This window comes from Barbus barbus (genome assembly GCF_936440315.1).
Source record: "Barbus barbus genome assembly, chromosome: 8".
Taxonomy (NCBI): domain Eukaryota; kingdom Metazoa; phylum Chordata; class Actinopteri; order Cypriniformes; family Cyprinidae; genus Barbus; species Barbus barbus.
Genome location: NC_136736.1, coordinates 10,526,031 through 10,543,252, shown reverse-complemented (window position 1 = coordinate 10,543,252; position 17,222 = coordinate 10,526,031). Strand labels below are relative to the sequence as shown.

General features: G+C 37.2%; 1 protein-coding gene across 3 annotated transcripts in view; it reads left to right on the top strand.

Moving 5' to 3' along the window:
• Window positions 1-17,222, top strand: part of LOC306874087 (teneurin-3) — a 238,565-nt gene that overhangs the window by 113,042 nt on the left and 108,301 nt on the right. For 2 of the 3 annotated variants that reach the window (XM_079423825.1, XM_079423826.1), the window contains one exon: window positions 7,092-7,330. In XM_079423825.1, the coding sequence (XP_079279951.1) occupies window positions 7,092-7,330 (239 nt within the window). Of the gene's footprint in view, window positions 1-4,934; window positions 5,034-7,091; window positions 7,331-17,222 lie in introns of all 3 variants that reach the window. The other variant, XM_079423827.1, reaches the window with a different exon arrangement.

The window sequence follows — 17,222 nt, the reverse complement described above, 5'->3', positions numbered from 1 at the left end:
GACTTTACTATGTAGCCATCTTGCTCCTTTACTTTTTGTTGTCAACCGCAGCAGGATTTTTGCTCTTTAGTCCATCGTTGTTCACCCACATTGTTTTGCTTTCTGTCTCTTTTCCAATGTACACTCTGCTATTTGTTTTTGTTCGTCTCTCTCTGTCTCAGTGGTCACATCATATCCCAGAAATGAATTTGGCAGTCCTCCACTCATATTGACCAAGCATTATGTTGATTTCTGTAGAAATTAGCAAGAGAGCTAAAATTTCTCTTTATATCCTGAGGAAGACCACATTGGACCACACACATTCAATAGGCTCTCTGACACTCACAGATGCTTGTAAATCCACACTATAGTGGTGCATCTTTTCAGATAAACACTCTTAAAACACACATTCATTCAGTTACGCTCGAAAGCACGCATTGTTGTGTGTCTGTGTAGCAGGTTTGGTTCAAAAGGTGCCGTGTTCCAAGTTAGACATGGAGCTTACTTAACAACTGTTTACAGACTGACTTTTAGAGTTAAAATAAACAAAACATCCAGCTCCCCGACAGGCAAAACAGTAAAGTTTAGATGAAAATAATGAAAAACATCAGCACTAGTAAATGGATGAAAACGTGCTGGCAGAGAGTGAAAATACAAATGCTTCACAACATGTGTTCCTGAACAAGTCCATTGATTTGTTTGAGGCAGGAGATGCTGGCTGAAGAAATAGAAAACTAAAAAAATCAGTAGACCGCATTAGCCTTTGGAGAAAATTGCACAATGCAGTCCTTAAACACGTCCTGCTAATTTACTTGCACTGGAATAAGTTATCATTTGACTTTATTTAGTGGCTGTTTTACATAAATTTCATTAGAGGAACAATTCAGAATTTGTTTAACAGACAGGCTGTTAGGTATAGTAAATTGCTCCAGTGACACACTTCCAATATGCTTCAATGAAGACTGCATTCCTGTGTTTACAAGCATGAACGATTGGTTCCCGGGGCTCAGATGGCATTGTTTCAGAAATTACTGACTGTACCTTTAAGCCATTATTGACATTGTCATGAACCTTGTGGTGAAATACAGATCACGTCTGAACATATGCTTCCACATTCTTGTAATTTGCGAACAATTTGTGCTAAACAGGCAATTGAGTCTAAACGATCATGACTCTTGCTTTCGTACAGTCAATTACCTCACTCTACTGTCTTTACGCTTATCATTATTTGATGGTACTGTTAAAGTGGGGAATAGAAAAACATGAAAAGCCTCTTGAGACACCTGCAGGTCCTTAACTGATTAAAATAACTCAAGATCTCCACATTCAGAGTCTGAGAATTTCAAATGTAAAAGCAAATAAGGCAACTGGCGAACCTGCTTCTGGACCAAAGTATGTAAGTTGAGTGAAGAGACAGCAACTTTGTCTCCCATGACATTTTTTTAATGTTATATGTACCTTTAATCTCACTACTTGGTAGTCTGTTAGCACTGTTTAATGCGTGGTGAATTCTTGCTTCTTAGGCTGTTAACATGCATGTTTGCTCAAGATGGAGTCGTGATGTATTTATCTTGAAATGAGAGAGAACACAAAAGCTCTTGACATTCCAAAACCTCGCTCCTTGCTCTATGCAAAATAGCGCGTCTTGCAACATTCTGGACATTATTTTATTTTTGCACATATCAAAAAGGCCCTATTTTCAAGCTACTCTCTCTATGTGGAGATAACCAGCAAAGTGCACATCAGCCGCACACAGGAGTCCCTCGTGTGAATCTCAAAGCACTTTTGACTCATAGGTCAGCTCCCATGTCACGCCTCAGAGGTTAGAAAGCTAAAGATAGACCTCACTTTCACCATCACGTGAGAGAAGGAGGTGCTCATTGCGCTTGATTGCAAAATCTCATTTACTGTGGATATATGCCTGTTATGAGGAGGAAAAGTAATTAAAGCCTTAAATAAATCTCCTGTAAACTTTCCTCGGGCAAAAGACAGTAAACTGAGAAAGTGCCCAATGAACATTTTACCTTGTTTGTCGTCTTTGTCTTTGGTAAGTGATTTTAAAGAGCAGTGATTTATTGCTTCAAAACAAAACCAGACATCAAATTGTCATTAAAGTAAAGCATCATCCATCAATATAACATCAATAGGAGTTACTGTAATTAAAAAAACAAAGTGTGAAAGCCTGATGACTCATAGCGGATTGTGTTCAGAGTACAATCACACACCATCCTGCCAAGCCCAGCCAGTTGTCAAGAGCCTTTAGATATTTGGTTATTTTATCTATGATCTCCAACACCACTTTAGGAGCAGGGAACAGTCAATCCACACAGACAAAACACACAGCAACTGTGAGATGCCTCTCAGTACAGGCTTATTTAAGTGCTTAGGAACATTCAGTACTGACACTTTGTCCTTTGTCACTTTTATAACTTGCAAATGTTCACTGAAGAACACACTGCAGGCAGCATTGGAAAAATGGGCTCCTTGAGAATAACAATAGCCCCTATTTGCATTTTCCTTCACATAGAGGTTATGATGTTTTTTTTTTTTCATTTGTTCTTTCTCTTTCTGCCTCCATACTGTGATGTGAAGTGGAAACCTAAATTTTAACATCATTTAGGCCTGTTTCTTTAAGACATTATGAGAGAGATTGTTTATCACTGTCGATATAAGTACTGTAGCTTGACTACAGACATAAGTGTGAAGCACAGGGCTGTTGGTTAGCTTGAATGAAGCATAAAACTGATATAAAAGAAATGTGTATTAATTCTGAAGGTCATTGGTCCTTTGTCAGAACAGTAGAAAACTCACTTTTGTTTCCACCAGTTCATCTAAACATTTCACTGCAATAGTAATTCCACGTCTGAAAATTTCAGAAATTGTATTCTCTTTTAAGTAGACTATCTTCGATTACGCCGCCATATATACGCATTGTCAAGTTATTTTCCAGTTCTTTTTTTGCGTTCCCTCTTCCTAAATCTTCTGTGAAGGCATTTGTCAGAGGATGACAAACGTGAAAGGAGATACATGGATTAGCATAGCAATTTCCAGCCTGATGTCATGCCTGCTGTAATCAATTAACAATGGTTATCCCGTCCCTCATGCTCCGAAATCCCTATTCGCTGTCTTCTGTGTCAAAGGAACGTTATCCTGTCTTACCCAAACCAGATGCCCCAGTCAGTCCACAGATACTACAGCTGGAGATTTTATTGCTGGTTTTTATCACGCGTCTTCTATTATCTCTCGTTTAAGTGGGCAATGAATGTACTTTGTATTAACGTTTTACTAAGAGTCTAATCTTGGCATTCAAAGTAATTCAAAACTATTTTCGAGCCCGCACCTCAATTGTTCTTATTTCTATGATCCTTTTAACTGTGATGTAACCCAATGTTATATTACTATAAATGCTATATGAACTGTGAGGATAGATTGAATTGAAAGTGTCAGCAATCATCATAAAATGTCAGTAACATTAGTAATTTTCCTCACAATGTGACTTAAATTGGTCTTTCCAGTTTTAAATTTCCCAGAGTTTGTCTTTGTCTTTTTTTCTATTTGTTTTTCTTGAAAGGTAGGGCAAAAATGAATTTGAAACTACAAATAAATCATTTTAAAGGCTGTTGTGTGGTTTGTATAAAAGCAGACCAGTCAGTGTAATTCAAGCCCGAGCATATGGTCAAGTCGTGTTATTGAGTTACATATCTGCAAGTCACTTGTTGTAAAAACTTGAAGTAAAGGATTGAACTCCTGCTATGAGGTCAGAAGGGTGAGTTGGGTTAGAGCATAGGTCATGATGGTGTTATGCAGGAAAACCAAGAGGTCATGTGCAAAGTCATACTGAATTACTCTTGGAATCTATGCTTCAGTTTTCAACCCACAAGAAAATTTGTGGAGAGGAATGAGAAACTCCACATTGCCCCATGTCTTTAGATCAGTGGTTCTCAAGTGGTTTTACTTTTTGGTCTTTGATTGGCACAATGCTAAAATTATTTAGCATGCATAAATAAGCAAGAATGAAGTGAAATGAAGTGAAACATTGATAAATATATTTTAATTATTGTTTATTTATAAATGTTTCAGCAGCCAGTAACTCACTGCATAAACAAATTGTGGTCAGCACAAACCAAGTGAACCAGTATTTAATGTAGTCTGGATAATATTTTTCTTTACCTTGTAGTTTTTCATGGTTTCTGAGGCTGAAGGCTTGTCACACAAGCTGTCCATATTGAAGCTTCCAACAGGAGCCAGATGAGTTTTCATCAAAATACAGTAGAATATGTTTGCATGCACGGCCTTTGATGTCAACGAGACAACAAGATATGAGGAAAGTTGTTTTCTCCCTCATAAACGTTGATGAGCCTATTTTTACATCCTAACAACACACAATTACATGGTTAGTTGCATTTTATTTTTGACTTTTCCCTGCCGCCTCCAACTCTATCAGACCAGATCTGCCACCCATTTCAGGGTCACGACCCACCAATTGAAAACCACTGCTTCAGATTATGTGCATCTCTAGAGATTCCCATCCCTCGCTCAGAGGATGCTATTCACTGTAGAGGAAGTATATTAATTAATATATTCTCACACTTAACTCATAGTGGATGTAGAGAGCCTACCAATAACACTTTACAGTCATTCAGCATGCTCCAGTAATTCTGTGGCTCTGTTCACCGTAATAAATATTCCTCCATATCAGAGCATGTAGTGCTTCAATTTAGAGGAAAACGGATTGATACATCGAACATAAAACTACATTATACTTGTTTTATGTGTCTTTTCACGTGTGTGGGTCTGTCTTTCATTCGGGGTACATTCAGCTATGACTGACTGCCGTCTGGGAAGCTCTTTCTCTGTGGATTTGCTGCCAAACTCATAATTAGAAATACCTTGACTGTCTCATCACCAGAAAGCACTGACGACCTTTATTCTAATTGTTTGTCTTTCTCATGTAGAAAATTAGCAAAGCAAGCAGTTCTTGAAAACGGGCATGACAACTTAATAGAGATGGATGTGTTCCCTCCCGTGTGCCACGAGGTCGGCTATGGGGACGGGTATGTGCTCCTGAGTCTTCTCATGGTGCCAGCTGCTGATGCCAAGCCCAACACTGAGCCAACCAAAGTGCTAAATCTCCAGATCCCCCACCCCATCCCAGACCCCCCCCCCCAAACAGAAGGCCAGCGCTGAGCCAACCAAATGGCCAGAGTCCCATATTGAGCCAACCGAATTTAGACAAAGCAGTCATGCACTGGCCCAACCTCCTATCCTATATCTCTTCCTTCCCTTGTTGGGCTAGCCAATGAATGCAAATTATCAAGAGGCATTTGATTGGCAGCCGCTTCTGACACTGCTACTTGCTTAGGAATAATTGCTCTAAATTAAGTTGCAATAAAAATCCACTAACATGCTAATCGATTCGCTACTTGCATAAATCAAGTTACACAGCCTTTAATATTTTAATTTGACTAATTCTTTAATAGATATTCCTGCATTACTAGATTAAATCCTGACTGCCTTGCACAGCATCTTGGCTTTGATTGGGTTGATTGATAATGTAAAAGTGAGTTGGCAGCAACTGTTTACTGCTCTAAAACAAGAGCGCAGTTTCTCTCTCTCTCTCTGTCTCTCTCTCTGTCGCTGGATTAGAATGCAGAGACATTGTCGAATTGTCTCGCTAATTGGATTTAGTGCTCAGTGTTATTTGATATCGCAGCTCGAATCATCTGTTTGTTCCATTGTTCAGTGTCTTCATGGGTCATTCTGTCAACATAAAGAATGCAATCGAGCAGACAACCATGCAGTTTTAGAGAATTGCTTTGCTCTGCAAGCTTGTCAGAAGTTTTGTTTAACAAAGGGAGGGGAATCCATGTGGTCGAAGAGGGTTATGTCTAGGTCTTTAATATGTGTATTGTGGAGACCGGGGTTAGATTTCTTACTTTCTTAACTCCAGTAAATATTTCTCAGGTTTGTTTTTCATAGGTAAATCTGTATAGGAACACATCCTAAAATTTTCATTCAAAAAAGGCTATTAAATATTACTACGGTTAGAAAAATGCATTGACGTTATATGAGGAAAGTAAAATGAGTGGAAGTTGCCATTAAAAAGCTTATTAGGTATCTTGAACTAAATACAATTACAACAGAAAGGTGTAAAAATATTAACTATTGTTGACAATTAACAATTAAAAATAAAAACCATTTATGAAAAAAATCTAGTCTAAAATCTACCTTCATTGTATGTAATAGGACTTTTGTTTCAGAACTTTATATTTATTGAGATATAGACAACTAGTCCTGGTTTCCTCTGCAGTCCTACACCTGGGATACTATGATCTTTTAATGCTGCTTTAATTTTTTTAAATAATGAAGTCAAGTTTTTTCCTCTTCTGCTGAGGTTTTAATACAGTTTTAATTAGAAAAAGCTTTTTCCTCCACCTCTCAAGTCCAATCAACTGATTCCAGATTTATAGTGGAAAGTGCCACTCACACATGCTCGCACACAACGTTTCCCATTTCTCCACTTTCATTTGAGCAAAGAAACACAGCAGGCTAAAGGGAGTTCAAACACTAGGGCTTTGATTGAGATGTGTTCGGTAAAGGTTGAGAAGTGAAGAGAGCTAAATTTTCACTGTGGTGTTCAAGCAAACAGAAAGGGCTGACTTAATAAATGTGCTGGTAATATCTGCCCAGCATAATTACCACATGCCAAGGGCTTCTGTTAGCCAATCATACTTTAAGTGCCAATCAGCAGGAGAGGGTGACACTAGCTTAGCGGGAGATGTACAGGAGCAGGGCAGTTTGGGAGGGCTGTACACCTCACTTCCTGCTCTGCGCCCTGCTCTGTGAACAATCTGTGCTGCTGTAACTATTCATTTAGGGTTAATATACCAAGCTTTCCGTGAATAGTTCTAGATACGATTGTTAAATGCTTTAAAAATAATAAAACTGGTTCTGATTTTATGAGCTGTATGAGATCTTACAAGTTCTTGGCATTAATCTTTATTGCCTAAAGCTGTTCGATGGAAAATACTTTAAAAATGTGTATCTTTTAAAATGAAGATTTAATGTTCATCGCTTTTCTCTTTCTGTTCCTCTCTTTTTCTTTCTTTCAGGCACTTTCTCTTTAAGACAGGCACTGGCACCACTCCTCTGTTCAGCACGGCCACGCCAGGCTACACCATGGCCACGGGGGCGGTCTACTCGCCCCCCACACGGCCCCTGCCCCGCAACACACTCTCCCGCAGCGCCTTCAAGTTCAAGAAGTCCTCTAAGTACTGCTCATGGAGGTGCACGGCCCTCAGTGCCATGGCTGTCTCCGTACTGCTCTCTGTGCTGCTCTGTTACTGCATTGGTAGGTGAAACCCTGATGCTTTATAGTAGAGTTGTGCCAGTTTTTACTTGCAGTGCGTTTAATGACAGAGCTCATGACAGTAATCGGTCCACCTTAAATATGTACATAAATTTCAGGATGTGGTGCATACTTGGGAATAATCACTTTAAATATATGGATTTCCAAAAAAAGTGGTCTCTTGACTCAACTTGCCCCCAGTGAGGGGTAAATTGAGCCACATGGGATTAAACTATGCCATTGATTATGCTGAAGTAAAACAGAACATTTTCACCTTGTGCTATATCAAAGGAATAGAATGTCAATAAAAATGACTTCTTAAAATCTGTGTGATCCTTGTCATGGACTGGCCATTCATATAGGGAGTTTCCCAGCCTGAAGATCAAGACACATTTCAGAACAAAATGTTAAAAATGAAGAATTAAAAGAAAAAAAAAAACTGACTGTAACTGACCTTACTGAACTGGGCTAATAGTGCTCAACATCCCACTTATAAATGTTGCAGGGAAATGCAATTTCATAAAAACTTTAAAGGCCGATGTTCATAAACAAGTCCAAAACAAAGAACTAATGAAATATCATGTAGAAATACAGTAAAATACTACTTTGTAATCACAAGAAGGGGTGTGCCACTGGCTCAACTTACCCCAGGATTTTTGGTTCAAATTACCATACTCCTACCATTTTAACAAACCTGCATCATCCAGCAGTTTAGAGCCAACAGTATAGCCTCATGTTATAACTTTCTAAAGCACAAACACGTGTGATATTTTTTAAGATATGTCAGTAATTGTTCAGACACAAGAAGCATGAGTCATTGTACATACAAAACAAATTCTTTGTTTTTTTTACTTAAGTGTAGTTGCCAATTATTCAATGGGCCTCTCTACATCACATGGTAAATCCATCACAGACTAAAATGGTTAACTCTTCATATATGTGTGGTCATATCACCAATTTTATTTAAGGTTGTCTAGAAACACGCTCAACTTCCCCACAGGCTCAAATCACCCCGCTCTCCCCTATAGATGGTTGATTAGTAAAGTCAACTATTTTTATATATTTATTCTTTTAAGTGTTTTTTATTTATTTATCAGTATTCTGACAGTTTAATTTAGCTAGATAAAACTCTGAAAATTAGATTTAAATTCATCCCTTTGTATGATTCATACCACCACTTGTTAAGATGAAAGTAGTCTTGGAGCCTCTACTTTCTGTTTTAATTACTTTAACAATATGAATCCTAAAAGCCAAGGCAACCCTGAAACCTGGAGTTATTTAACTATAAATGAATCATTTTGTTCATAATATAATATATTTATAATATATTCTCTATTCTTTTTCTAATCTATCTATTCCTTTTATTTTTATTTATTAATTAACAAAAACAAAAAAGGCCTCTAACACTAGCTTGCTCTATTCTTTTTATATTCTATCTGTTTTTTTTATTTTTTATTATATAATTTAAAAAAACCTTGCTATGTGTACTATGTTAAGCTAACTGAGACTTGTTATAGCACTTGCGTATCAGTGCTCTTTTGTTGATTTTGATAGCTTCCATTGTCCTCATTTGTAAGTCGCTTTGGATAAAAGCATCTGCTAAATTACTAAATGTAAATGTAAATGTAAATATAATATATATTTTTTAATTATTTATCATTATTTAAATAAATAAAAATGTATCTAAATGTATTCCTCAATTCATGTAATTATATTTATATTTATTTTTATTATATGTGCATATAATATTATTGCATTATCCTTTTAAGACTGACAAGTCATTCAGGCAACCCAAAATACATGTATTTTTGCACATCCCTACGTTGCAGCTCCTGAATAAAGTTAGAGCATCATGTCCCCCAAACCACTCTGTCTTATTTATATAGAATTTTTACTACCACTTGATTTTTATGTACGTTTATGTAGCTATAATTTCATTCAGGTTACTCCTAGCAAGCCTGCAAAATGTTGTAATGGCTGTGAAGTACTATTTAAAAATCAACTGCTTTGTCAATTACATTGCCATGGAAACCACTGCTAATTTTTGTCTATTACTCAGTCACCTGCACAGTTGTCCATGTAGCGTTTGTTGCCATGGTAGCAGAATGCGGCCACATCGACAGACAAACATTTAGCTTATTTTCCTGTTGCGTCGTCATGGATTTAAGTTCGCTTTCATTCAGTATTTATCACATACTGTGTGCCAAATGTAGACAGCCTTGTTTAAGCTTCCTCTCTGAATGTAGCCAGTTGTTTCCTCATTCCATACAAATGTCACGCTGATGAGAGGATTTGTGAATGGCCTGTAGAGATGATGTTTTGCACTGTGAGGTGGGTTGTCTCAAAGGCACGATGGTTCTGTTGAACCGCATGGGAGAGACAGTGATACAGCAGGCATTGGACATCTGTTTATTTTTCTTCAGTTCACACTGCACTCTTCTGCTATAATATGAGTGTTCTTTACTCCTGCCCATTTTTGTAATGGCTCTGTTACTGAAGAGAGTGTAGGGGAGCACATAAAGAAAGAAAGAAAGGAGAGAGAGGTATAACAGGCTTTCTCACGGATATATACCAAAATAGAACTGGAATTTTTTGTTCTTCTACAAGCTTAAGAAAGAAGATGTGCTTAATCTTCAGAAATATTATTCATCCACTTTAGACTGTTATTTATGGTTGAGTCTGACAAACACCTTCAAAACGTCATATTTCACTCCAAAAATCAAAAGGAAAAACAAAAAAATACTTTTCAAAGAGAAATTTAAGCTTGTTATTAGAATTACATTTATTTATCTATTTGCATCCTGAAACCCCTCTTTAACACAAAAACACACCCCATTCTCATTGTTTTAATGTAAAAATAATTATTTAAATTCTGCATTATAATTACTGTTGTAAAACATACCATTTAAAAATGTATATGCGGTGCTGAATTATATATATATGTATATATATATATATGTATATGTATATATATATATATGTATGTATGTGTGTGTGTGTGTGTGTATATATGTGTGTATATAGTGCTTCCTTATTATTATATAAGTTGATATTCTGATAATATTTTTTTTCCAAGCACATTTTACCAATTGCAAACCATATCAATGTTAATAACTACTATTAATTTTGAATTTAATCATTTATAAGTGATAGGTAATTGTCCATGAAGGCTGGAATTGAAAAACTCCTTATGTTAAGGTGGTCATAATAATTAAGTATGTTTTCTTTTACAGATAAAATATGCCAAAAAGACATTTGACTCAGACTAAAAAGTCAAAATTATTAAATGCCCATGAGAAATATTCAAAACTAGAAAAAAGCAGGTGGAAAAGAAAAGACATAACTGCAAAATAATTCAGAATTAAGGTGAAGAATTAGGTGTGAAACCATCAGGAGCCATTTAGTCTTCAGCACCACCATTTTCCGAAACAGAAACCTGGAGTCTCCAGAAGTTCAAGGTGTCAGCTTCTCAGAGACTTAGATTAGGTAAAGAATCCTAAAAAATGACCCTGAATAATATGCTGAAGTGTTGTGAAATATATGAAGACTAATTTTTATAAGCTTTATAGATAGATAAGTTGAATGACTCTTGAAGGACCAACACCACAGAATCTGGCAGTAAGTTCTGGGAGTTCACTTTTAGTTCATCTCTGCGAGGCAGACTTTTCAGGATAGGAAATGGGATAAAAAAAAAACTTACTGCTAGTGTAACAAATTATAGCTCAAAAGGGAATTGTATATAAATAATTAGAATTAATTATGATTAATTACAATTATTTATATCGGCTGACAGTAATAACCGTAGCAGAATTAAATTGCCATCAACTGATCTGTCCGTCCAGCGAACATTCAGTGCAAGTAACTAATAACTCTAAGAAAGGATATTTCCTTAGCCACAGAAAATACTTTCCTATTAATGTATTAGAGGATGTAGCGAGGGTCAACATCGTAAAGAGACATTTAATTTGCAAGGCAGAACCAGAAACTCATGTAATTTGTGCACACAACATTTATTAACTAAACACTAACGCAAACTAGTCTAACAAACAAACAAACATACAATCATTCAAACATGGGGAAAGGACAAATGCGAGTTGATGGATGAAACCATCAGAAAACCAGAGAATGAAGCTATGAAAAGAGTCAGTTAACCACCTGAATACAACCATCAGCACCATTTATAATGGGGTCTATAGCTTATACTAAACCTCTGTTTCGTTTAGTTAAATGTACGATACTTGCAATGCCTTTGGTCATTGAACGAGTGTTCGGATGCAATCTCGGATGACAGTTCTGATGGTTTGAAGGTTTGGTGGTGTTGGAGTTCAAGTTCTTCCGGGTTTGAAGTGTGATGAACTCCAAAAGATGTTATTCTGGCTCGGTGGTAATTGGGAGTTTCTTCTCAGGTAGAAAGGGAAAAAGAGCTAAGAAAGAGATCTGCTGAGATCCGAGGATCCTTGGTTGAAAGGAAAGTCAAGGCCGCAAGGCCAGGAGAGTTAAGGGTCTTAAGGGTCCAGGAGAGTTTTAGCTCACATCCTCCTCATCCTCTTAGGATCTAACAGAACCGCAGACTGGAGGCGGGTCACTGATGTGAGAGCTTTATCTGCTATAGAGGTCACACCTCTGGGGAGTCAAAGAGCCTATGGTGACTTGAACTTTTGGAGGGAAAGTTTACAACTCTTTGTCTCCATGCATGGTAATTTGCATATGAACTGGATTGGAAGTTGATATACAAACTATTAAAGATACTTGGAACACTTATATGTTGCATAGGTATCGACATATAATATACACACTGAATTAGATCATCTGAAGACAAATTGATAGAGACCAAACATGGTATAAGTAAGGTAATAATAACTAGTGCTCTATCATAAGCATGCATAAAACAGGATACAATGCACAAGCACATATACAAGAACAGTAATAATATACACAATGACCTGAAGGATATGTGTGTTCATTTACATAAAGGTTTTTCTATGAATTAATTAGAGAAGAGTTTCCTAAGGGGAAATGAAGTGAGTGTTCTGCCCGCATCCCTTTGAGCAATAAAACTGTTATCAGATTGGTTGCCTGTTCTGCCATTCTTAGGTGTTAGCTGAGGGTCCACAGACCCTCATAGCTGGCCCTTTGGTTAGGTGAGAGGGCATAAGAGATTATTTGTTAAATATAACAAATAGTTGTGTGTCTAATTGGTCCAAATGCTACACTAGATTCTGGAAGATAAATTCTTCAAAGAGTGGTTATATACAAAATAATATACAAATATTCATCAAATAATGCATACATTTAATATAGTTCATGATCATCATTACTGCATTATATGATATTGGAAACACTTTACAATAACTTTACAAAAACTACACTTTACAAAACCTTTTAATGATAGTTAACTAACAATGAACATTACATTTATTACAGAATTTATTCATCTTTGTTAATGTTAATAAAAATACACATTCGTTGTTAGTTCATGTTAGCTCAGGTCCATTAAATAATATGAACAGATGCAACTTAATTGTTAATTAACACATAGTAAGAGATAAGAGAATAGTAAGAGAACACCTAACAAATTATATTTGTAGAACGTGCCATATGATCCAATAAACTGTACTTAAAGGACCAAATGAGCAGAAATTGTCACTTTTACATGAGTTTTCACCTCATCAGACACAGAATACACACAAACAGGCACAATTCTACACAATTCTTTGTATTGATGACGTCAAGACTGCTCTCCAAAGTCAATAAGAGGAAATTAAGTGCCCTCCTTTTCCTTTCTCAGTGCAATATTGCTCCAAACCTATTCAGTGCTGTAGAGATCCAGCAGCCCTCTTTTATCATAAAGTCATAAAGGGATGAGAGGACAGCATCTGTGAGTCCCTTTAACATCCAAATATGAATGCATTTGTTCGGTCAGTGGCCTTTCATTATTGTCTGCTTTTGTGTCACGTTGAGAAGTCATTTGTAGTTCCATTTTTCGCTGCTGGGATTGACGTGATGTACAGTATTAAAGCCTGTGCAGCGCTAGAGCTGTGTTCAACAGGTTTAAAGAAAGCAGTTGGATTCTCTGTGTGATCAGCAAGCAGAGTGGCTGAATAACAAAAGCTAATTTTGCTCTTTAGAGAGGAAGCCAAATCCATTTCGGAGTTAATTATTCCACTGTATTCGAGACAGTTCAGCAGCTTCCAGAGAGCTATTTACTGACACTCCACAGCCAGGTCTGCTACTTTTGTCAATACAGCTGCTAATAGAGCAGAGATCACAACCATCTGGAGAGACTGAAAGAGAGCAAGATTACAGTTTTCACCCAGGGTCTCAAAATAATTGGTCCATAATGACCCTTTCTTTCATTCTGTATCTTTGTCTTCTAAGATTTGCACTGGCCTTGCGAGATAGTATCAGCTTATTTGGCCTGATCATGCAAAGTAACAAGTTTGCAGGAAGAAATGCGACTTCTTGAAATGTTGTTTTTCTTTCCTAGCACGACATAGTTGTTAGTTATTATCAGCGTCATTATGAAGATAGCGTGTCTTGCTTACAAGCGGCGGGATGTCTCTGGCCAGACCCTCAGCAGCTCTGATCATTACTGCATTTTGAGATTCCTGAAGATGCACAAAGCAGGACATTCAAGAGCATCACAGAAATTATGGAAATATATGGAGAGCTAATCATGACAGTGCCCTGTAGGGGCCAAACATTAACAAGCCCGAAAACCGATTTCTTCTCACTTTCTTTTATCTGTGGCTGTTCCTTGTCCCGTCCCAGCTTTCATTATCAGACCTCATTATCCCTCCAAATTTGTGTTCCAAAACCTGTTATTTCAAACGACTGATGTTATGGGAATACGCCATGGAACATTGTTACAGCACTTTTTCTTCCTGTTCCACAAATGGGCTTGCCGATAGATTTACCAAATGAGTTTTCATTTACTAAATGACTTCTGTTCCTCCCAAATTACTGCACAGAATTAATAAAGTTTAGGTTAATAATAAGTTAGACCTACTTAAAGAGTTTGACAATCCTTAAATCGGAGGAATTAACTGTTATCTAAAAAACAAGCCTGTGCGTTTAAACATAGGCCAGTTTATGCAGAAGAATACCAAAATGATGCTTTCTTACAAGGCAATGTAATTGAATATTGTCCACCTGCAGAGTCCTAGAAACACACATCACAGCAGTTTCCTAACAGCAGTGCCAGTTTTGAGTTTTTGGCCACTTTTTTTCCTGTTACTGTCTAAAACATATTTAACTTGGATATAATATATTTTGTTGTTCTTTGATGTTACTTTGTTGTTGATCATCCCTGTTTTTAGCGTAAATGGATTATTCCCAGTTAACAAAAATATATTATAAGAACATTTTGCACATTCTCATTAAGTTATCAAAACTTTATTTCCAATTGTTCTCTGAACTTTTCAAAGCTTTTCAAAATTCAATTTTCTCATTTTGCAAATGTTATGGAAATGTTTCTTTAGAATGCTCTCTAAACATTCTGAAACAAGTAGTAACATTTGAAAAATGTTTAACGAACATCCAACAAAAACATTGTTCCAGTTTATATGCAATTTATAATTAATGTTTTTTGTGCTAATATTTTGAGAAGACAAGATTTGAACATTGACCAAATGTTCTATTAGCATTATTGGAAGAATATTTGCTCATAACTTTAAGAACAGTTCTGAAAGTGTTTCCTGTTTGCTGGATTCCTACCAATATATATGTTTCTGTTCTGTTTCGAACTATTAGAATAGTTTTACTAAAAGAAAAAAGAGTTCTCTGTAATATTTGATTCATAAAACATGACAACCAAGCTAGTTTTAAATGACAAGAAACGCATTATGAAGTAAACACTTAACTTTCACTGTAAACTGTAAAAACTGATGATGTGATGGTTCTTCTGCAGGGGATGTGTCTTTAATTATGCACTAGAATGTTTTATAGCTTGAGTAAAATGGGGTCAATGTATGCAGTGTCTTGGTCTCACAGTGTCTCACACTGTCAACATTGCAGATGGAGAACATATCCTTCTCTTTGGTTTCACACAGCAAACAATGCCTCGCTCGCTAAGCGTCAGCAGCTCTTCCAGCTACTAAGAAAACGCAGAGCCTCTTCTCTGTCAGTCCCATCTGGTGTGTCAGACCCCAGCCATCTCCGTTAAGCCCACACCCACACAACAAGACAGACAGCGGACGGAAAAATCAGGTTTCTCTCCCGCTGTCCTTGTTCAACAGGGGTAACATAGCCACGTAGAGATTTTTCATGAACGCTTGATCAATACCACATCCTCAGAGGATGGCTTTAATACTGGATGGAAGTTCACCCAGAGGCCTCAAACACGTCGAGAGGCTCCTCTAACCGCCACTAAAATCTCACTAGAACAGCAGGTTAACTGAATGGGCCTGAGACCAGTTTTTTTACCCACTTAACTGCTCCCTGTGCTTCTCGAAAAGAGAGTTCTGAGGCGAGACTGATGCAGCACATGCCAGCATAGGCCTTTCCAGCAGTTTTCATTTCATACTTGTTCACAAGTCCATTTTTTATCACTGTTCTTCAGAATAATTGTCCACATCCTGCATATACTTGGTTTTTCAGCATCTTCTGCATGTTAGATTATTATTTTTTTGACTACAGACCTCATCTCCAATTCAACTCTTTATTTACCAAAACAGAAAAAAAAATATCATGTTAAAGTATTTGTGCATTCATGAGCAAGCATGACTTCACAACCAAGAAGTCCATCCACCTTCCCTCAACTATTGCCTTTTTTAAAACAAAGGGATGCCCATGGTGAACAAGTTGCATTTTCTGAGCAGCGTGCTGATGGCCTCTACACATTGCTCTGAGCATTGAGGCCAAAAGCTAGAGAAACTCATAAAGGGGCCCCAATGGACCAAACACCAGCCAGAGGAAGCATGGCATGCCAAGAGTTCCTCAGTCCTGTTTTAAAAGACGGAAAAGCTGTTCATAAATACTTCACAGCTTTTCTCACCTCTGAAAAGCATTTTACATTTAGGCAGAGCAAGGCGGAGTTTTTCATTCCGTCTATGTCTCTTTGAATGAGTAGTGACACTCTGGAGAAAATACTAACTCAGTCTTTCCACAGTGCACTCTTATTTTCACAGTTTAGCGAGCTGCTTTCTCCTCCCACTTATGTTTTTTGCTAAATTATTTTAGAATAATTCCAATTTGTTTATTTTTTTTTTATCTGTTGCATACCTTGTTTACCCTGCATTCAAAAAAGCAAGTGTTGATTTGCATTGATGAAATTTCTGAATACACTTTTTTTTTTTTTTCTTTTTTTTTCATAAATAGGCATAGGAAAATGCAGCTTTGGTGCCTTGCAAAAAGTGGTTGATGATTGTAAATAAGGATGGTGAGAGTTCAGGTAATTTGTGTGGGTGATTTGGAAATGCTCAGGGGGACTGGCTGTCAGCGGCTCTCCTCTCAACACAACACCCTGAGGGATGGAAGGACATTTGGTTTTGCCCTTGATTTATTGCTGCAGAAAGTTTTTATTCATTGGCGTATCTCTCTTGCAGTTAAATGTAACGGTTCACGACTGATTCGGTTCTGTTGGTGTTGCTTGCTGTTGTTTTTCTCCCACTAATTCGGAAAATAGTTTCTCGTTGAGTCACAGAAAGCCAGTTTCCCCATCCTCTTGCTAATGATCATAAGTGACACAGAGTGAGAAATATGGAGCTGTATTTTAAGTTGAAGCGTCGCTGGGTCCTCGATAGCATTATGAGTCCCACTGGTTGCATAACCACCAATCCTGTCTCGTATAAGTTGCCTTGCATTTAGTTCAACTGTAATTCTTACCATTCTGCATGTGAACCCTGGCCTGGTGAAAACTCTCTCTTCCTCCTTGCTCTCTTATTCATGTACTCAT